The sequence below is a fragment of the Puma concolor genome, chromosome A3, assembly GCF_028749965.1.
Source record: "Puma concolor isolate L17-30 chromosome A3, mPumCon1.1.hap2, whole genome shotgun sequence".
Lineage (NCBI taxonomy): Eukaryota > Metazoa > Chordata > Mammalia > Carnivora > Felidae > Puma > Puma concolor.
Genome location: NC_141669.1, coordinates 30,732,773 through 30,756,288, shown reverse-complemented (window position 1 = coordinate 30,756,288; position 23,516 = coordinate 30,732,773). Strand labels below are relative to the sequence as shown.

Below are 23,516 nucleotides of genomic sequence, written 5' to 3'. Positions count from 1 at the left end.
TACCGACATTGCATCCTGGAAGCTCCTTAAGGTGGAAAGTGGGGAAAGCGCCCAGCTCACTTCCCTTCCTTTCCTTCTGCCATCACTCTTCTGTGACATTTGCTTCCCAACTTTGGAACAACGTTGTCTGATTTTTGTTTTTTTCAAGATGGGATGATAAATCAAGTCTCTTTTACTCCACTTTGACTGGAAGCATAAGTTGAGAGTATGAATCTTTTTCTGTTCTACATGACAAAATGGGAGGTGCAAATAAAGTACTCCTACTGCATACTGAAGGACAATTGTTGTCTCAAGGAGAAGCACTTGTGCAATTGCTTGAGATGCATAGTGAACTATCTGCTTTTTCAGAAAATTCCACTTTTTCTGGTAGAATGATAAGTTACTAATAACCTATGATTATTTAGATTTGGATATTTGGCAGACATTTGTTTAAAAATGAATAAAGTATAGAGGCACCTAGGTGGCTCAGTCAGTTGAGCATCCAACTTTGGCTTACGTCATGATCTCATGGTTCATGGGTTTGTGTCAGGCTCTGTGCTGACAGCTCAGAGCCTGGAGCCTGCTTCAGTTCTGTATGTCCTCTCTCCCTGGCCCTCCCCCTCTCGCTCCCTCTCTCTCTCTCTCTCTCTCAAAAATAAACATTTTTAAAAAATGAATAAAGTGTGCTTATGCCTTCAAGGAAACTAACTGGCAGTTTTTATCACCAATGAAAAAACTAGATCTTCCAAATAAACATTCGAATTTTGGAAAACTTGTATATGTTCCCATAAGCCTGACAGTTTCCTTATATGTGACAACTTTTCTGACCAAGTCAGTTATTTTAACAAATGTAATTTTTAAATAATACATAATTAAATTTCAACATTTGGAATATCTGTATAACTTAGGGAACCAATATTTTCCAAATGCTCAGTGCCTAATCACAGAGAGAAGATCGATTCTCTTTAAATGACCTGAGCCGAAATCAAGAGTCAGATGTCAACCTACTGAGTCACCCACGTGCTCCTGAAGTAGACAAGTTTGGATCCAAACCTCCTAAAGTATAAGATTTTATTTATTTTAGAATTGCTTTTACACCTTTATTCTTCATTTCAAATATAAAAATGTTAGAAATAGCATACAGTGCTCAGAATATTATATGTGTAAGGAGGATATTATAACCTTAAATCAGTCTTACTTAACTAAGATAATCAAGATCAACAGATTTTAATGTAATGAAGAAAAAATGTTTATTTATATGGTCTTAGATTCCACTTTGTGACTTTTACGACATTACCTTCTATCATATTTTTTTTTTAATTTTTTTTTCAACGTTTATTTATTTTTGGGACAGAGAGAGACAGAGCATGAGCGGGGGAGGGGCAGAGAGAGAGGAAGACACAGAATCGGAAACAGGCTCCAGGCTCTGAGCCATCAGCCCAGAGCCTGATGCGGGGCTCGAACTCACGGACCGCGAGATCGTGACCTGGCTGAAGTCGGACGCTTAACTGACTGCGCCACCCAGGCGCCCCCCTTCTATCATATTTTGATTGAATAACAAAGATTATCCATAATTATCTAAAGAAGCTATTACAATACTTCTTTCTTTTCCCACTACATGTCAGCATGAGGCCAAATTTTCTTCATATCCTTCAACCAAAATAACGTATTACAGCAGATTGAATGCATAAATAAATCCAGTTATTTTCTAATAGGTCAGACATTCAAGAAAATTGTTAAATATTCAAGAATGTCCATTTTTTCACAAAATTATTTTTGTTTTTAAAAACAGCAAGTTTTCCATAAAAAATGTGTTACTTAACATACAGTGTTTTCGTTATTTTTTTTATTTTTATTAAAAAAAATTTTTTTTTAACATTTTTTCATTTTTTTGAGAGACAGAGAGAGATAAAGTATGAGCAGGGAAGGGGCAGAGAGAGAGGGAGACACAGAATCTGAAGCAGGCTCCAGGCTCTGAGCTGTCAGCAGAGAGCCCGACACGGGGCTCGAACTCACAAACTGTGAGATCATGACCTGAGCCGAAGTCGGAGGCTCAACTGACTGAGCCACCCAGGCACCCCTCGTTATTTTTAAATAACTCATGATTAAATATTTACAAAATGCCTGTTTTAATTTTCAATACAAGAGCTATTGATAGGCATAATTCACACAAGCAAAAGTTATTTTTGGTCTTCAATAATTGTTACTAAGGCACAGGAGTCCTGAGACCAAAATATTTGAGAGCTGCTGTATTTAAGCTATTTCACCTGGGAAAGATAATACATTAAAGTGAAATCATGTAGAAAGCTTTTTTTTTTTTTTTTTTTTTTTTTTTTTTTTTTTTTTTAAATAATGCTTGAGTGCCACCCCCTGAAGGTTTTGATATGATTAGTCTGGTGTGTGGCCTGGGCATCAGGTCTATTCAAAACTTCCCAAATGATTCTAGCAGGCTAAGAACCATTGCAGTAATCCCATGCTCCAAGAAATACATTACCAAAAATCATATAATCAGATTAATGATAACATTAATCATCATGTTGTGAAAGCTCTGAGGGAAATGGTAGTGCAAAAAAAAAAAAGAACTTGGTAAAATGGGACAATCCTAGACAAATTATGAAGTAGACACGTTTATAATTTTTTTTTTTTAATTATTTTAGAGAGAGAGAAGGCACGAGTGTGGGAGAGGGGCAAAGAGAGAATCTTAAAGAGGCTCCACACTCAGCACGGAGGAGCCCAATGCGGGGCTCCATCCCACAACTCTGGGATCATGACCTGAGCCGAAATCAAGAGTCAGATGTCAACCTACTGAGTCACCCACGTGCTCCTGAAGTAGACAAGTTTGGATCCAAACCTCCCACCCTTCCCCTCACTTTTTGCCCGAGCACAAGCCTCGCGCTAAAACACCTTGCCCTTTGTTCCTTGAATAGCCACAGCGACTATAAAGACGCCCACATTATATTCCTGCCCAAATCTGCCCACCACAGCTTTTAATAATGGAACGAAAAATTAGAATGTTTGCTTCCTCAGTACAGAGTCAGACCTTTGCTGTTCCTCAGAAATCTCAGGAATCCAGATTTCCTGTAAATCTTCCCAGCTCCCTTCACCTTATCAGAGGTCAAGTCAAGGTGGCAATAAAAGTTAGGGAAAAAAAATCCACTTTCCTCTGGTTTTCTGGCCCTCTCCCTTCCCAGCCGTTTAGAATAACAACTCACCCTCCTCTCAAAGAAGGGGAGGAGAACATTCCCCTTGCTCCCAAACAAAATTCCTCTTACTCCTTTTTTAATTTTATCCTGCTTTTTTAAAATCAATTTTTCTCTGCAAGCTCTAAAAACCAAAAGCCTTTAAGATCCAAAGAAATGAATTTCCAGTAAGGAATTTTAATCTCCTCACAGAGATGAGGGCAGAGAGAATCAAAAGATGAAAAACCAAAAAAAAGTTCATGTCTTTACTGCTCACAGAATAGACAGCTCTGATCTGCACGCCCAAATTGACTGTGGTTTCCATTAACCGATTGTTACGAAGAGTATGTGTTCATACAGTGTATGTTTGCGTATCCATTATTTTTTTTTCTTTTTTTGCAGTTTAAGGATTAAGTAGGTGACGAGGCACCAATTTCTCGAGAATATTAATGCTACTCTGTGAAGACAAAAAGCTGTTAGTGCACGAACTTATTTGCATCCAAAATTACTAGCTAAATTTTTTGATGCAAGTTAAAAATATGATCAAAGGTGTTAGGCATGTCAATGATATATTGTTAAAGATCCTCTAATTCTATATATGAGTATGATGAAAACCATTATTATTATCCTTGTTGTGAATGATAAGAAAATAAAAGCACAAGGAGGTCAAGTAACCTGCCCCCGGCGCATACAAAGCCAACTCAACTGTAGGTAGTGTACTTTTGCTATAGCCCGTAGGCTTTTCCAGTTTCAAAGGAGAAAATTTAAGTAGTTATAAAATCTAGTTTTTAATATGCTAAGGTAAGCTCGTCCTGAATGTAAACCCAGACACCTTTGAAATTATTTTATTTCTAAGTGTTAAGCAGAGTACTCATTTTGTATTGCTTTCTCTCCTTTCATCAGATGTCTAATACCATACCTATTAATTAGAAGGGGAAATGCTAATTTTATTCTAAAAAAAAATGAAATACTACAATGTAAATTAATACACTCTAAACCCAGGCACCCCTGAAGTAGACAAGTTTAGACCCAAACCTCCCACCCTTCCCCTCACTTTTTGCCCGTGCACAAGCCTCACACTAAAACACCTTGCCCTTTGTTCCTTGAATAGCCACATAGACTATAGACGCCCACATTATGTCCCTGCCCGAATCCATCCACCCCAGCTTTTAATGATGGAACGAAAAATTAGAATGTTTGCTTCCGCGGTACAGAGTCAGACCTTTGCAAAGACTAAAGCACTGGTTATCTTTTGCTTTGGGGTCATTTATGGATTTTCTAAGGTTTTATATTCGATTTATTTATGTTCTAATGATAGGAAATTGTGAGAATTCTCTACTGATGAAGCTACACTGTCTGTAATCAGAGTTAATTGTAAAAGCACTCCTTTCAGTTTTGTAATCCTGCAGCAGTATTAATTGGGGCTGTTAATTAAGCCCTTCAAAAGAACAACAATTCCAAGAGTAATTTTCAAGTCATAAACAAACAAACAAAGAAAAATTGTTTTTCAGATTCAGGTTAGGCCCAGTGGCATCAAATAAAGTAGGAAGAAAGGCTCTAAAATCTCTTTTTGCAGGATTCGAAAATAAAATGTTAAGAAAGCAAGTAAATATGATACAAATATACAGAAACTGGCAACAATCATTAAACAAAAGAGTCAAGTGGACAATGCCACCATAGCTATTAATAATAATGATAGAAAGTTGCAACATGATACCATAACCCAAATTCTGCCTTAAACCACATATGTTCCTAAATATATCTTCATTTTTGCTGAAATTTAGGATGAATTCATTGTTTGTTTTATTTATATATCTGAAGACATTAGCAAAGTATTTCAAGTGTTTTAATAATTTTAAAACAGCATGGACTGTGGTCATAAAAAAATCCTTTCAACCCTACGATTTATATATACAACATTGTTCAGACCATAATAAATTAGATGAGCTAATCCACCTTCAATTTTAATGTTTGAAAACGCATTTCAAGAGAGCGGCCATTGGCACGAGGCCAAGAGTGTACCTGACTTTCCCTTTAAAAGAAGCTTAAATTACGGAGCATACAGTTTTAGGAAGACTAATCCCCTTCTGTCACTCGCCAAACCTTGATTTTTGTGCGTGTGTGGTTCTCACTGGGTAAAGTCTCATGCCTATTATGGGGAACGCTAACGTTTGAATTCACAGATCTGTGAGAAAGGAGAAGAGATTGAATAATTGCCTTTCATAATACATTTGTTTAGTCTTTCAAGAAAATCGTTCCAACGGTCTAGGGTTGAATCTGTCTTACAAATTAGGAACAAGCAAAGTTGTAACTTTGGAAAGCAGGCTGGGAGGAAATTTTGCAGGCAAAGGAAGTGACCAGAGAAGAATGGTGCATCATCATTCCACTCTGAGGCAAGATGGTCTTCTTTCAACTCTACTCTTACATTAGAGAAAAGGAACACCAATGAGAAAACAAGCTAGTGGCTGAGACAGGAACTATATGACATTCAGGACGATGCTGTATGCATAGGATACAGTAAAAATTATTACAGGGTTTTTAGAGATGAAAGATATGAAGGAAACATGGGATGGTGGCTAGGTAATAGCTTATTCCACGCATCTCTGTGTGACAGTGTTTCACATATTCACCTTTATTATATTCTGCAGCTAGTTATATAATACTATTATTTTACAGTACACACACATCTTTAGCATATGCTTTACATGTGTAGAAGGCTTGATAACATAATCCTTACAAAAACAGGGACCTGGAAGTGTACTAAATTCTCAGTAATTCTCAGTAAAATATTGAATGTCTGAAAACAAATACCTTATGATTATTCAGAGTGGTACCTTCCAAAACATATGAGGAAATATTTGACTTGTCATAGTGCCTAAAAACACAGCCCAACCAATAACAACAGGCAATGACCTACCTTCTTTAATTATTGCCCTCTTTCCTTTAGCTTCCATTTTTTTTTTTTAATTTTTTTTTCAACGTTTATTTATTTTTTTTGGGACAGAGAGAGACAGAGCATGAATGGGGGAGGGGCAGAGAGAGAGGGAGACACAGAATCGGAAACAGGCTCCAGGCTCTGAGCCATCAGCCCAGAGCCTGACGCGGGGCTCGAACTCACGGACCGCGAGATCGTGACCTGGCTGAAGTCGGACGCTTAACCGACTGTGCCACCCAGGCGCCCCTAGCTTCCATTTTTAATGTAATGAACATCATTAGTTCCCAAATGCCGGTCCCATGTTAACACTTGTCCATGACTCTCCTTAATGAGAAAATTAAGAAAAATGTTTTGTCAATAAGGTAACTGTATTTAATATTTATTATTACATTCTTCCTTCATATTTGATGCTAAATATTTTTAAATTAATGCAACAGTTGGTGTAAGTTCATGAGTTAGTTTTGCTCTGTTATTGTTGTTGGTTTTAACTGTGGCAAAATATACATAACATAAAATTTGCTGTCCTCACCAATTTTAAGAGTGCAGTTTAGCATTAAGTACATTCACACTGTTGTGCAACCATCACCACTATCTATCTCCAGAACTCTTGTCATCTGGCAGAACTGAATCTCTGAATCCGTTAAATAATAATTCTCCATTCGCTCCTCCCTCCAGCCCTTGGCAACCACTATTCTATTTTCCTGTCTCTATGAATTTGACTACTCTAGGTACCTCACATAAGTGGGTATTTATATTTTTGTGACTGGCTTCTTTCACTTAGTATGATGTCCTCAAGATTCATCCATGTTGTAGCACGTGTTAGACTTCCCTTCTGTTTCGAGATCGAATAATATTCCATTACATATAACCACATTTTGCTTTTCCATTCATCTGCCATTGGTTATTCAGGTTGCTTATGCTGCTATGAACATGGGTGTACAAATATCTCTTCAAGACTTTCATTTCTTTTGTATGTATACCCAGAAGCGGAGTTGCTGGGTCATATGGTAACTCTATTTTTAATTTTTTGAGAAACTGCTATACTGTTTTCCGTAGCAGCTGCGCCATTTTGTATTTCCGTCAACAGCACCTGAGGGCTCCAGTTTCTCCACATCCTTGCCAACATTTGTTATTTTCTGTTTTTTGACAGCAGCCATCCTGATGGGTGTGACGTAGTATCTCATGATTTCGATTTGCGTTTCCCTAATAATTAGTGATATTGCAATCTTGCCTTATTGTAATGTTCTTAGTTGGTAAAACAAGAAGTTGGCAACTCAGCAAGGCTCTCCAGTTTTTCTTGTAAATGTCTTGGTCCTTGAAATCTGAACATCTGAGAGCCATCAATGTCCTGTCTGTCTTCTTATCTTCCATTTACCTCCTCAATTCATTACAGTACGGCTTTGGCCCCAATCTTCTCCTGACACCTCTGTCCCCAGAGTCAACACATGATGAACTTATCATTGCCAAATGGAATGGATCTTTTTCAGTCCTATTATAATTGGTGAAAAGCATAGAACTCTGGAGTCAAACCTTAGGATCCTGTCTCCTTCGACATAGTAGGACCCCAATAAATGTAATTTCCACTCCTGGTCTTCCTGCAGGATAATTTCATCCCTTCCCATAGTTTCATTCTCCATCCTATGCACTGACTCCCAAATCTCAGGGAAGTACTAAGAGTGGGCAAAACATACTGCAAAGAAGATTGGGATGAGTTATGTGGTCCCTGCTTTTCAGCAGCTTACAGGTGTTTGCTGAGAGACAGAAAGAGAGTAAGAGAGAGAGAGCGCACACAAGCAGAGGAGGGGCACAGAAGGGGAGAGAGAGAATCTCAAGCAGGTTCCAAGCCCAGTGCAGAGCCCGATGCTGGCCTTGAAATCACAACCCTGAGATCATAACCTAAGCCGAAATCAAGAGTCAGATGTGGGACACCTGGGTGGCTTAGTCGGTTGAGCGTCTGACTTTAGCACAGGTCATGATCTCACGGTTCGTGGGTTTGAGCCCCGCGTCGGGCTCTGTGCTGACAGCTCAGAGCCTGGAGCCTGTTTCAGATTCTGTATCTCCCTCTCTCTGCCCTGTCTTCCCCACTCATGCCCTGTCTCTCTCTGTCTCAAAAATAAATAAACATTGTTTAAAAAAAAAGTCAGATGCTTAACCAACCAAGCCACCCAGGCACCTCAGGAGCTTACAGTTTAGTGAGAGAGAGAGTTGTGTGATAAAATGTCACAGGTGCTATGGAAGCAGCACGTCTGGAGCACAAGGAAAGGCATGGTGATTCCCAGTCTGTCTGAATCAGATAGGAAAGACCTCATAGATGGAGCTGGAACTGAAATAAGTTTCCAGGTGGAAATGGGGGAGGCAAGAATCACATTAGCAAAAATACAGTGGGAAACTGTCAGTAGTTCATCACTGCTTGAGGTGGTAGGTATGTGAGGAATTGGGGGTAAAGCAGAAAGGGGCACATTAGGCACCATGCTAAAATGTTTGCATAATGAAGGCATTGGTTAGCTCCTGAAGGACTTTAGCCACAAGGAATCATATTCTGCCTTTTAGAACTATTACTCTGGTGGCAGAGTGGAGAGTGGGCTAAAGAAAAGATTCAATCAAGGGGGGGAAATGTTTTAGAAATCTCTTAGATGGCTAGTGAATCAGGTGAAAGCTAATGGAGGCCTGAGTTAAGACAGTCATAGTGAAAAAGGAGAAGAGGAATCCAACACTAGAAATAGGACGGTCTGAAATTGACAGGACTTGGTCGCTAATTGGGTTTGAGAACAAGGAAAAAGAAGTCTGGGCTAACCAAGAAGTTTCTGTCTTAGATGACTAAATAGATAGTAGTACTGTGAACTAAGATTGGAAATATAGGAAGAAGAAAAGGTTTTAAGGAAAAGATGAGTTTAGTTTGGCACACTTTGAATTTGTGATCTTTCTATGGAACATTGAGGTGGTTATATAAAGGGATCAAGGCTATGGATAGAGATTTGTAAGTCTGTGATTGAAGCCATGTGAGGTGAATACAGCAGGTGTCCTGCCAATATCCACCCCGCCCCCACCATTCCCCCCACCTGTCCACTTAAGGGCTTCCAACTGCAAGCACCTGTGACTCCTTTGGGAGCCTCCTGGGGGGTCCAGCCACCTCTGGGGGTCATGGGTAGTGACTGCTAACGGATGTGGAGTTTCTTTTGGGGGTGATGAAAATATTCTGAAATTAGATAGTGGCAATATTGCATACCTTTGTGAGTTAACTCAAAACCACTTTAAAAAGGTGAACTTTTATAGTTTGTGAATTATATCTCAATATTTAAATGACTGTGTGAGGACTGTCTGGTCCTATGGCTCAGCCTAACAAAACTATTTGGTCCACAACTGTGCGCCATGTTTCATACCTCTGTGCCTTTGCTCACTGTTGCTTCCACTTGGAATTTTCTTTTTTTCCCCCTCATTTGCCTCCCCCATATTTTCCAATTCTACTCCTTCAAAGCTCAGCTAAAATCCTCTTTGTCCGTATGTTTAGCCTTCCCAGGTCAGACATATGTCTTGTACTTCTTTGCCACCTTCTAACCTTTTATTTTGCTTCCTATTTCTTTTTTACTCTTTTCTCTGTATGATAGATTTGACATACCCTATTAATAAACGTTAGTCCCCCAAGATCAGTAATTGTTTCACCTATAGGTCCTGTCTAATGCCTTGCACATGGCAGCCTCTCCAAAAATGTTTATTGAATAGAGGCACCTGGGTGGCTCAGTCGGTTGAGCGACCGACTTCGGCTCAGGTCATGATCTCACGGTCTGTGGGTTATAGCCCTGCGTGGGGCTCTGTGCTGACAGCTCGGAGCCTGGAGCCTGCTTTGGATTCTGTGTCTCCCTCTCTCTCTGCCCCTGCCCTGCTCTCTCTCTCTCTCAAAAATAAATGTTAAAAAAATGTTTATTGAATCAATATATCAAGGACTGTAAAGTCTTTTTTTTAATTTTTTTATTAAAAAAATTTTTTTTAACGTTTATTTATTTTTGAGACAGAGAGAGACAAAGCATGAACAGGGGAGGGTCAGAGAGAGGGAGACACAGAATCCAAAACACACTGCAGGCTCTGAGCTGTCAGCACAGAGCCCGATGCTGGGCTCGAACTCACAGACCGCGAAATCATGACCTGAGCCAAAGTCAGCTGCTTAACCGACTGAGCCACCCAGGCACCCCAAGGACTGTAAAGTCTTAAGGGGGAGCTAGGAAAAAAGGCATGTAAGCCAAATTAACCTCAACTAGACTTCAGCTGCACACTTCATCATCATTTAAGGAACTATGAGTTTAAAGTCTAGGGTTATATAGTCAGAATTCTTTCTGGAGGTATCTGAGATTGTGAAATTTGAGATATATGATCAGAGTAAAAATTATAGTAAAATGTTCATCTCAGTAGAGTCTGATTAACTTTATTAAAAACAAAACCAGGGGGCCTGAGTGGCCCAGTCAGTTAAGCGTCCGACTTGGGCTTGGGTCATGATCTCCTGGTTCGTGAGTTCAAACCCCACATCAGGCTCTCTGCCTTCAGCACAGAGCCTGCTTCAAATTGTCTGTCTCCCCCTCTCTCTGCCCCACCCCTGTCCTTTCTCTTTCTCTCTCAAAATAAATAAGCTTAAATAAATAAATAAATAAATAAATAAATAAATAAATAAATAAAACAAAACAAAAACAAACCCAACAAACAAAACCATGTAGTGATTTTATCCTGGATGGGACACCTGAAGCTATTAGTGGAGAAAGTGATGGTTTCTGGTCAACTGAGCACCAGTGCAGTAGGATATTCCCTTGATGAAGTGAAAAGGACTTTACTCCATGGTCACAGGGATTCCTGTGTCATTTAAACTCTTCGCTATTATTTTAAATTTCCCTTCACAGACTCAAGCTTATTAATTTTTCTCCCTCTGTGCTTCCAGAAGGAGCTGTGGCACTCTGAAAAGCTCCACCTCTTAAATGTAATAGCTAACATTTATTGAGCATTCACTGTGTGAATTCTTAAAAGCGTCTTCCATTTGTTATGTCATTTAGGTCTTGCACAGCTCGTGGGATAAGGACCGTTATCATCCAAGTTAACTGAGGCTGGGAAGGAAGCTCACTGATGTTGGCATGCCCATGACCGCACAGCCGTGGCAGAATCGTGATGCGTACCTGGGCAGACTACCTCCGATGCTCATTGGATGTGTGGTACACTCAAGGCATCTCTTCATTCTCACGACCCCATGGTGTACACAATTATCTCCCCTCATTTCACAGGTAAGAACACCAATTCTTAGTGAGATTGAGCGGCATGCACCTGTGACATGGCAGGGACTAGGTTGGATTCTGTCTTCTAAGTCCCATCCCAACCCTCTTCTAACTGGCTCTTTAGGGCTGGTGCAGTTTCTAGACTGTGAGTGAGGGAGCCCACTTGTCTAATTCCTTTGCTCTGACCAGTGTTGGTACAAGAGTTAATTTTAATACTGGCTCCTTATCCAGGTCTGTAGCATTTGTGTTCTCTTTCTCAGTTGACTTTTAAGATATATTATGGCCAGTTTACAGTACTTCAAAAGCAAGGTTTATAGTGAATATTTAATTAAAATGAAATCCAAAGGCACATTTATGCACTATTTTGTCCTTCTTGGAGAAACGTATTTTACAACCACAAAGATAAATAGGAATTACTGGGGATGAGCAAGGTAATTGGTTTTTGATTACAAATTACCTATTAAATTTTAGGGACACCATATGAAATCCTGGGTGGAGTATATGCAGTAGCTTCTCCTTATAGTTACTTGGTTTTTCTAAGCCTCCTTTTAGTTGGACAATCCTTTCCGCTATTCTTTGCTTATATACTATGTTCTACATATATTTGTAGATATAAACATGAATATATTTGCAGTTTATTTCTACAAATATATTAGAACATAGTATGTAACAATAGTTATACATTATACAATAGTACAATAGTATAACAATAGTATAATGTATAACAATAGTTATACATTATACAATAGTATAACAGAACATACTATTACATAGTATGTAATCAAACAGTAAATTATATAAAGTTAAATATAAGTGCATATAAAGAAAAGGGAGGTGTTATGTGTAATATACAGAGAAAGTGATACAAAAATGGATGAATGTGACTGGCCCAGAGCTGATGTTCAATAAATGATAAATATTACTCGCCTTTATATCCATGATCTTCTACAAGTTCAGTAGGGGGAAAGACACATTCCTATGAAGGGGGAATCCAGGTAGATCTGATATATACTCAGTTAAAGAAATTGTAGTTTCTGTCAAGCAAGAAATTGCAGCTACAAAGATAGTCTTATGCTAGAATTCATTGTTGAAAGATTCATCTAAAGTGGAGGAGACAATTTAGTTTTTAAAAAGAGAAGCAGAACAGTGGAAATGAAATGAATTCTCTCTCTCTCTCTCTCTCTCTCTCACACACACACACACACACACACACATACACACACAAATCCTTAAATCTCTATATAATACCAGGTTGATTCGTTTAGAAAAGTTACTTCTAGGAAGAGTAACTTCTGTCCCTTTAAGGACCACGAGAGAACATGGAAGTCACTAGTGACATGGGAATGGCTGTAAACTGCTCCAATGAGGTCCTGGGAATCTTGCTGAGAGAGAGTATTTGGGGCTGGACTAAAACGTCTGTTGGGAAGTGGAAGGAAGAAAAAGGCAAAGTTAGGTAAGAGCGTTCTTTAAAAAGAATGTAAACTTGAGTGGAGTTACTTTCAATTTTAAAATAAAACAAGAGCAGAAAATAAGACTAAATATAAAATATTAGATCGAATTAGGTAGATACTACTGGATATGGGATAATGGGACATTTAGCAGCTTCCAATTCCTGAGAATGTTTCAGAAAGGTCTTTTCTAAAAAAGAGCTTCAGAGTACATTAGAATTATACACAAGCTTACTTGTCCCATCTTTAATGTAATTTTTTTTTTTAATTCCCATTTCTTAAGTTTAAATACAGGGACATCGATTAAGATTGACAACTTAGTATAAAAAGAAAGGACCCACTTAACTTTCTTTTCTTTCTATTCTCAAAAGCTGCTTGGGAGCGTCGCCTGAGGATGGATGGATTGTTGACAGTAGCCCATCTAGCTTGTTACAAGATATTTTACTTAAGTATTTTTGAGACAAAATCTTGAGAGAAGGAGAACTAGGTCCTTTCTGGGACAACTGTCGGCTGCTCAGGGTTTTCTCTCACATTAAAGTTGTAATTTACCACATAGTGTATTTTCCCTCTAGATCCTCATCCCGACACCCACCCCTCCCTCTGCCCCTCCCCAGGCATTGTCACTCTCTTTCCCTTGGGCGTGGAAGCCGAGGTTTGTGATGCTTGACTGCACTTCACTTTGATGGTAGGGGACCGCGTGGAGTTCCATGATGGACAGAGAGGAAACACAAAACACATGGAAAGTAGCCACTTCGATTTACTCTGTTTAGATGGAGGGCTCTTGATGTTTCTGCCTCCGGGGCGGGATGTCCGGGGCCCCGGCGCCAGGCGGCCACCTGGAAGGCAGGCCCGAGGGAGGGAAAGGCGGGGAGCAGGGAGAAGAGCTCTCAGGGGGGTAGCTGCTCTCTGCTGTGGACCTCTTGCAAGCCTCCCGTCCAAGTTGCCACCTCTTGGTTCCTTGCCCCCGTCGCCTCCGTCAGAGCGGACGACAAAAGAGCAAGAGGCAATGATGGGTATCAAGCGCTGTGTGTAACTGGTTCAAATACCCGGTGGCGCCCCGCTGCCGCGCGCCCACGGAGGCACAGGGACCTCCGAGCGCGCAGGGCCAGCCCGAAAGGACCCAGCGCTCGCGCTGCCCCTGCACCGCGCGCTGGCATAGCGTGACTGACATCCCCGCGCGGAAACTACAGCTCCCGGCAGGCCCCGCGCCGGCCGCGCGCCCCCGCCCCGCACGCCCCCGCCCCCCGCCCCCGGGCCTCAGGACGGGACAGGGAGGAGGGCGGGAGGGAGAGGGAGGAAGGGGCGCCAGCGGCGGGCGGGATCGTGCGAGGCGCGTGAAGCCTCGCTGGCGCCTCGTCCGGGACCCAGACGCTGGCGGCCGTGGAGTTTCTCACGACCGGCGGAGCTCTCCCCTCTGTAAGTCGTCGCCTCGGGGAGCGCGGATCAGACACCGAAAAAGTTAGCGCCGCGGCGGCCGCCGCTTTGTTCTCGCGGCCCGTCGGGTGAGGCGGCGGCGGCCCCTCCCCCACCCGCACGCGGCGGCGGCGGGACTCCGGGCCCCGCGCGGGGCTGGGCGGCGACCGCCCGGGGCCGGGCGGGAAGTTGGCGGAGCGCTGGGCGGGAGGCGCGGGCGGGGTTGGGGGGGGGGGCGCCGCGGCGGGCCGGGGGCGCCGGCGCGGCCGCCAGATGGGGCCAGGTTCCGGCGTGGGCGCGGAGGCCAACTTGGGTCCGCGCTCTGCGGGCGACCACCGCGCGTGCGGCCGCCTCGGGAGCGGTCTGTTTCGGGGTCCCTCCAGCTGGCTTCCGACGCCAGACCCGCGACAGTCAAGCTGCCGAATTTGGGATGAGCCTTTTTTTCTTTTAAATTTCATCACTTGGAGTTGCAGCCGTCTCAGAGCGGGGAGTAAATGGTGCTTAGAGCATGGGAGCCCCCACCCCAGTTTCCTGACTGTGCTTAGTTTTGCAAGTTGCAGCCTTGCTCGGAGTTGTTCTTAACCCCGGGAGGTTTTTCTTGAGATGAAACGCTGAGGAGTGCGACTGTTTCTTTGAGCAGCAACCATAACCGCGTACTACTCGATTGCCTGTTGGATATTTTATTTGAAGTCATCGCAGGCAGAAGCATAGGCCTTGCCGACTGGAGGCACGAATATAAATTCCAGGGACAGGCGTAAAACCTGCAGACTTTTCCATACACAGATTGATGGCTTGGACATAACTGTCTCTTCGACCACACCCATCCCCACAGGAAATAAGATATCGGTGTCATCTTTGATTAGGAAGAATAAGTTCCACCCTGAACTACAATTTTGTACTACCCAGCCTTCATAAGCTGTAGCCGCAAATGAAACAAAAAGTTTTCAAATGCCTTAATCTGTACCCTAGAAAATGCTACATTGTGTTACTCTTACAACTGCTTCTACTTAGAACTTAACGCTGCAGTTCTTTCCTACGTTTTTGGCGACTATGATTTTGCTTAGATCAAGCTTACTTACTTACCAACTTCTCATGCCTCGAAGGCTGGGAATACCTCTGGATTTGCTGCCGAAGACGTCCGTATAAAGTACCCCGATCTAGGTCTAGACTAGTTTAATTTTATCAAGGAACCTTTTCTAACTTCCCTGTTAGGATCTGAATTGAGAGCAAGCATGAAAATTCAGCTAAAAAAGAAGTTACAAGTTTAGTAAAAGTATTTTAAACATGTCACTTAAAGCCTTCACCTTACGTTTTGCTTTTTAGCAGTTAATATACATGTGGTAGACCTGATCAGATGAGTTTGGAGTATTTGACACGCCAGTTTCCATACAATAATTTGGTGGATAGCATTTCACTTTTTAGGATGATTCACATTCAGGATATCTGGAGTAATTTTTTAAGCATCTCAGATAGTAGTGAGTCTTAGATATACAGATTTTATAAGCTTTCAGTGTCATCAGACGACCTCTTTAAAAGAGAAATTTCTCTTGTGGGTTGTTTTTAATTTAACACTGGCATATGCAAAAAAAAGGCTTTAATAAATCAAGTTTTGGGACAGTAAATTTAAAAAATTAAATTAGAATTGAAAAAACCTCATAGAGAAAAAACGAAATGATCATTTAAATGCACTTTTAAGGGACATTGTCTCATTTAAAAAAAGACATTTTAAAGGTGATGAAAATATTACCATATTGAAGTGAATTGCTCATTTTTAAAAGAAATTACTCTTACAGGCCTGGATATATGAGGAAATTATTTGCTAGTACAGATTTTAACTTGATTTAATAATCATTCTTATGGTTCACAATTTTCTGTTAGTACTTTGAGTCTCTGATTATGTAATTTAAATTGAACTTGTATGTGCCCTCTTTGGAGCAGTTGTCCTGTTCGTCAAAAAATTTGAGATGATACACTTAGGAAATGTTTTTGTTTTAATTTCATTGCAGAAAAGTTTTCTCCACTTGTGTGGTTAGTTTACAGTGACATTGTGTGAGAAATTGCTCATTGGCTGTTAGCCAGTCAGATTTCTCAGATACCACTGGGGCGAAGAGAGGCGATGAAGGCCCATCAAGCCCAGCATAGATTCCTACAGCATTGCCAGATTGGCAGTCTGTAATCTTATTACCGGATAAACTTTTCAGTGGCTGAGCAGAGAGCAGACATAGTATGCTCTGTGTCCTCTCTCTGAGAGTAGAAGGACTGAGATTCAAATGTCACTGATCCAGATAAACAGAATTTTAGCAACAACAATTTAGTTGAATGCTGATCTCTTAGGAAAAGTATTATATTAACCTAAGGTAATAGTTTTTGAAATTGTATTTGCCGCAAACTGATTTTAAAAAACCAAAAAGTTATTTGACTTTAATGCGATATACAGTATAAAAGCAACACTAGGATTATTAAGCCAGATCAAGCCTGTTATCAAGGCAAAATGACCTCAGGACACTGGTCAGTATTGCACTGAAAAAGGGCACATGCTTTTTTACGTGCTAAAAGAATACGTCTACATATTAACAGGAGGGGAAAAAAAATAGCATTCCTAGCACACAAAACTAAATTGAACAAGGACAACCCATTACTAGTAGGAGTCATGGTAAATAATTACGCTGTTCTGAATAAGAAAAGCATTTTACCTCTTTAGCCCTGATTACAAAAAGGACACTGGCTACACTAAATAATGAGCTTCCTTTTGAAGTACTGTATGTAAGAATTGGATTTGTTTTGTCTTCCTGGAATCCTCCCTTCTCTGCTTCCCTGACTCTTACTTATCCTTCAGGTCTTAGCTTAAGCACTACTTCCTTAAAGTCACCTTGCCTGAGACCCCAGTTAAAATTAGGTCCTTTTGGTATACTCGGTCATTTCACTTTTCATAATTTGTAGTTCCCTTGCTGTTTATGTGAATGGTGTTTGTTTAATGTGTGTGCCCCACATCGCAGTGTAAGCTCCAGAAGGAACAGTAGCCATATCTGTATCGGTTACTGCTATATAAGCACAGCGACTGTAGTAACAGTCTGGCAAATAATAGGCACTCAGTAAATATTTGTTGAATGAAAATGCTGTTGTTAGAGCTTGTAATTAGAGGCTTTGCCAAGATATGAGATATGTGCATGCAGGGGGGAGGTAAGGGAGTGGGAGAGAAAGGTAGATCAACTTGTGATGTTACTACGAAGTCATAGGCTTTGTTTTACCTTGTCTGTAGTAATATGGCAGATTGGGCTCACGATTCCTTTCATAGTTCATCTTTTGATTCCATTCCGCAGTGGTGATGGATCCTGTAAGCTCATTTGAATGGGATATGTGACAAATTAACTCCCCCCAAAGAATATTTGAGATGTTCCAAGTAAACGTATTAGAAATGCTTGCTAATCCATAGCTGTTAGAAATAAAGATATCTAATTGATACATAGCTTATAAATTAGTAATTGTCTTTTGTCTCTGTTTTCTAATTGAAACATAAAGACAAAGTAAATTACAGTTCTTGGATTTTTTTGATGTTTAGTGTTAATATTTTGAATCCTACGTCTTGCATCTTACAGAGAAAATCAGGGTTCCATAAAATAAAAGGAGAGAGAAAACAGTTGGGATGAATGGGCAGAAGCTTAAAGACAGCTCACTTAGTTTCTTCTATTTGTTTTCATGCTGAAACTGTAAAAAATATTTTTATACAAAACTATAACATTTATATAGTTTATTAACAGTTATCAATAGTTCTGATAAATTGGTTGATTGTATTACTAGACAGTTATAATAAAATGGAAATTTAGTGGGAAGACATCCATTGAAAATAAATTATTATTGAACACAGCAGTATCTTGTATTTTGAAGTATTTGACCTGAATACAGTATTATTCGTAGATATTTTGCTACCTTTTTCATGACCGTTGTTCAGCTTTTGAAACTACTTGTAAGTGACTGACTACTTCAGGAGAAAACCTGGTGGGTAGTTAGGCTGTTGGAGGTGGAATGCAACAGAAAGAACACGGGCTTTGGAGCCTGGCAAACTTTTGTTTGAATCCCAGTTCCATCTCACATTAGCTGTGTAGTTGTGAGCAAGCAACTATAAACTTTGGTTCCTTTTCAGTAAAACAGAGTGGAACAAATCTAGAGTGGTCTTGAGAATGTAATGAAGTATCATATATCAATTGCAGCGGTTAGCATAAAGTAGGACCTTCCTTCTTAATTTCCTCATGGAATCACTGTAAAAATCATTAAAACTTACTGAGCACTGAACTGTAAGCCGGGTACTGTTGAAAGTACTTTACATGCAGTAGCTCCGTGCTCTTGACCTCCTGTGAGGTAAGCAAGTAGTGCGGTTATCTTCATTTTACTTCTCTGCAGTGATACTGAATAAAGCTGATTATTCTCTTAACACCTTTTCAAATGTTTGAACACCATTATTCTGTTTGGCTTTGTTAAGCATGTATTTGTCACATGACATTGTTTTCACCTTTATCTAGATGCTTGCTGTTACTACTATTTTTTAATCAATATGGCTCTTAAAAATGTGGACTGTAGAAATGAATACAGGGGTAAGGTAGGCTGACTGGCAACAGAGTTTACAGGTCGGTGCTGATGTGTTCTCAGTGTCCTGGGGGGTTAGATTTGCATTAGTTCTTTTAGTTACAGATTAGCAGCTCTCGTTAAACTCTTAGGTGGCTAACTCCCTTTCTGAATACCTTCTAAATCAGCACTTCTCCATTTCTTCTCCATTAACTTTTTGAAACCAAATGTAAAGCTTTATACTCACTGTTGTTACATTTCACTTTAATTTTAGTTTATTTCTCCCAGATCGTACACTCTGAGGATTTTATAAGCATGTTTTCTGTGTCTTTATGTTATGAATAATCAAAAACAATATAGGGCCGAGGACAGAGTTCTGAGGCACTCCCCTAAAGACTTCTTTCATCTAGGCTGATCTAGAGTAGTGAATTTACCCAACTACACTAACATCCAACTCACACTCAAACAACATATTTGCAAAAATAGTGTGAAAAACCATCTTGAATACTGTTTTGGCCAGAATACACTTTTTTCTCCCTGGCTTTGCTAATTGTGTGATCTTGGGCAAGTACTTTAATTTCTAAGCGTGTTTTTTCAACTATAAAATGGGTTGTTGCAGAGGATTAAATGAGGTAATGCATATAAAGTGCTTAGACAGTGTCTGGCAGATAGTTGGAGCTCAATGACTATAAGTTATTATTTTTTTCCCTTGCTTCTGAGAAGTCTAGTAATCCTTCTTTTCCAAGATGTAAATGCAGTTGATTTGGCATTATTTGTTCTGTTTTAATTCATGCTGACATCTAGTGATTATTATATTCTTTTCTAAATATTCAGAAACCATTTCCTTTCATAATCTATTCTCAGATTTGACTAAAAATTAAGTTTATATGTCTGTGATTTCTGAAATCTACTTCCCTACTCCTCCAGCTCCAAAATTCGAAGCAACCCTGACCCATCTCCAGGCCCTGATTATTTTTTTCTGAGCTCTTTCTCTAAGATTTTAGGAGTCAGCTTTCTGATTACACTTGCTAATTGCTTTTGCAGTGTGGAATGAATTGCATCTGGAACCCAAGACTTACTACATAAAGTTGTTTTAGTCTCTCTCATTCACCAGGCTGGGGTTTCGGTTCTCATTGCCCTTCTACAACTTTAGTTTAAAAACTGAGAGAAGATCAGCAAAATACAAGTTGAGCAATTCTGCCTTCTGTACGTGCTCAACCTTAACAACATCCTCTCTGAGCAGTGATTCTCTCAGTTCCTTGTTCTCTTTGAAAAAAAGTATGTTATTTTATGGAGATAGCACTTAGTAAGAAAGTATGAAACTTGGGTCCTGATTCCCACTCTGCCTCTTAATTAGCTGCGTGATGCTGGGCACGTTGCTTTATCTGCTTGTGCTTCTATTTTCTCATCTGCAAAAGTCATATTTGTCTCCAAAGAGGTGTGCACGAGGTAAAGTATGTAAAGCATTTATGAGATGTTAAGTGGTGTACTGTATAAGGTGGGTTAATTTTTATTTGAATGTAGCTATAAAAGCTTTTGTTATCTTTAAGTAATTTTTTCTAAGCCTTAGTTTTCCCTGAGCTTTCTAATTCCTGATACTACATCTGTATGTTTTTGCTCTTCTGTTGTGTTCATCCTGATTTATTTAGCCCCATTAACTACTCTCCGGAGAGTCATTCTGCAACCACATTGGATGCTTCACTCTTTTTCATCATTGGAATTGTTTACGGTTATATATGGAAAATTTAGAGAGATCTCTTGTGAGCCATTTCACTTAGGCCATGGGGGTCATGCCTTTTGTTTTGTTTTTGAAATGTCCTATTGTAAACTGTGATACATATATAACTGAGTCTAGTGCTGTCTCTCTTTTTACTTATAGAAACCCTTTACGATAAGGTCACTTTCTCCTATGTTCCTGTCTTAAATATGTTGTTCACATTATAACTGTGCATAGTATGTCCCCTTCTGCTTTCTTGGCCTTACGGAAGAAATCTGTCAAAAAGCAAGTCAGCAATCATATTTTGGTAGAATTAGACTTTTAATATAAAAAAGAATACTCTTAACATGTCTTTATTAGGACAGTGTTCTACTTCTTCGGTATGGCTGAGTGGTACGTGCTTTATTTCTATGACCATATCAGTTTTAACCTTCTTTTAGTCCCTTCTGTTTTTCTCTGTTTTTCTCTGTTTTTTTCTTAACTCAGTTGTGGATTATGGAATAAAAGTGTTTGATCTTCAGATTTTGGGTGTTAGTGAGGGGTGCCATGGGCTTGGTGGTGGTGGTGGTAGTGGTGAGCAGAAGGCTCTCCCTAAAATTATATCTACAGTAAAAAAAAAAAAAAAAAAAAAAAAGACTCTGATAACTAGACCTCCAGAATGACTACCCGTTAGGATTTATTGGTGAATTGTAAACATGCAACCAAAACTTCTCATTTAAAAAAATTAAAGGGATTCTTGACATTCTGAAAATAATGTCAAATGAGTATAAAATATTAAGAGTGTTTTTAAAATTCCTTCCAGGCTGACTACATCTCAGAAAACATCAACTCTTCTCAGCGGACCAATTCTTCAAGTGAAATATACCTGTACTGTTTTAAAAAGCTTTGTGCTTCATCATGGAAAAATTTACCCCCCCCAAAAATGAAAATGAAGACATTTGAGAAGGTGATTTAAGGTGTGGATTTTTGAGAAAGTATCCCATCAAATCATTGAACCTAAGGATAAGGATTAAATAGATTAATCCTAAACACTTCTCTTTTAAACCAGGAGGATTTCATCTTAACAGAAAAACAATTTTTATTCAATATGTATTTTCTGAAATTAAAAGAGAGAGACAAAAGTAGACTTAAAAGAAAATAGATGAAGATGGTTAGTAAATAAGCAGTGTCAACTCTTTTCTGATGAGGATAATTCAGTGATGTTAAATTCTTTCCAAATTCCTGGTTGTGGTCCTGAAGACAAGACTGTTTTTTGATGGGACATCTGATACTAGGGGAAGTGGGACCTTCTGTGTATTCAGCTCACAGTTGTAGAAGATGCAGTCATTGGCATGAGTGGCTTAAAAGAGGAAATACAGCAGTTTTCAATTAAATCCAAAAGTACGGTCATTTTTTTACTCCTGTGATTGTAAAAGCCTCTTCATAACCACTGAAAAAGAATTGACAACTATTTTAAAAGATTAAAGAAAGGCAGATGTCTGCAAACAATTCCCCTCCATCAGCCCAGAAGTCTGTATTACCTGCAACTCTTCCTGCTGTGCTTCCCACTCCTTCTCCGTGTTCAAGTCCTAAAACAGGACTCTCTGCCCGGCTCTCTAATGGAAGCTTCAGTGCACCATCACTCACCAACTCCAGAGGGTCAGAGCATACAATTTCATTTCTGCTGCAAATTGGCCTTACACGGGAGAGTGTTACTATTGAAGCCCAGGAACTATCTTTATCTGCTGTCAAGGATCTTGTGTGCTCCATTGTTTATCAAAAGGTACTGTGCATACTATTTATGTCCATACTTTTTCTAATTAACGTTGTTCCTAATGCTTTTCTATAAATTATACATGCAACAATGAGTTAACACATGAGTCAATTGATTATGTCCTAATTTTGATCATTTTGGGAAAAGTGCTAATAGGCTAGAAGCCTAAGGTCTGAAATTTCAGGTCCTAACAACTGGAGCCTATATCCTAACTTTAAAATACTGCCTATTCAATTTTCCTTTTTAGGAGCATGAAAATCCATATAAAATCAAGAGGACTTAAGAAATCTCCTTTGTTTTTATTTTATTTTTTTTTAATTTTCTTTTTTTCAACATTTATTTATTTTTGGGACAGAGAGAGACAGAGCATGAACGGGGGAGGGGCAAAGAGAGAGGGAGACACAGAACCGGAAACAGGCTCCAGGCTCCGAGCCATCAGCCCAGAGCCCGACGCGGGGCTCGAACTCATGGACCGTGAGACCGTGACCTGGCTGAAGTCGGACGCTCAACCGACTGCGCCACCCAGGCGCCCCTCCTTTGTTTTTAGAGAAAACAGGAGTTAGAGGGTGCAAGCCATCCAGATGGCTTCCCTAAAGGATAAGACCCAGCTGTGGCTGAGTCCCAGGTGCATACATGTTCTTCCTAGGTGCGCTGTTTTCCGCCCTCTTTTTTATACTCTCTTCTTTCCCTTTTGGTCTTAATTTCACCTAAACTGCCATCTGATATGAGAAGACCACTCTCTTGCTTAAAAAATAGGTAAATGAGTTTTGAATATATGAGAATACATAAAAATTTGAAATTGAGGGTAGTTTTTGTTTCCTCTCTACCTGTCTCCTGTCCTGTACTATACCATTTTTGTTTTTGAGAGAGCGCGCGCGCAAGCAAGCATGAGAGCGCTAATGGGAGAAGAGGCGGAAGCAGAGGGAGAAGGAGAGAGAGAACCTCAAGCAGGCTCCATGCCCAGATCCAAGCCCGACACAGGGCTGGATCTCACAAGTGTGAGATCATGATCGCAGCTGATTCCAAGAGTCAGACGCTTAACCAACTGAACCACCCAGGCACCCCTATACTATACTATTTTTTAAGGAACCTTAACTAAATGTCTTTAATAATCTTGATTTGGTGGATAAGCAGGGACGTTCTCTATTTTATCATGAAACTGTATATTTACATAGTGTGAATTGGGTACATTTTATTTTTGATGGACTGAGCATATGGTTCAAACAAATTAGTATATTTTTTATTTTAAAAATCATTGCACAAGATTAATATATTTGGATTCA

The 23,516-nt window shown here is 39.9% G+C and overlaps 1 protein-coding gene across 1 annotated transcript in view; it reads left to right on the top strand.

Annotated features, from left to right (window-relative positions):
• Positions 1-21,204: 21,204 nt before the first annotated feature.
• Positions 21,205-23,516, top strand: part of PRKD3 (protein kinase D3) — a 79,895-nt gene continuing 77,583 nt past the window's right edge. The window contains exon 1 of the mRNA XM_025927138.2: positions 21,205-22,242. Coding sequence (XP_025782923.1) covers positions 21,955-22,242 — 288 coding nt within the window. The 5' untranslated portion in view covers positions 21,205-21,954. The remainder of the gene's footprint in view (positions 22,243-23,516) is intronic.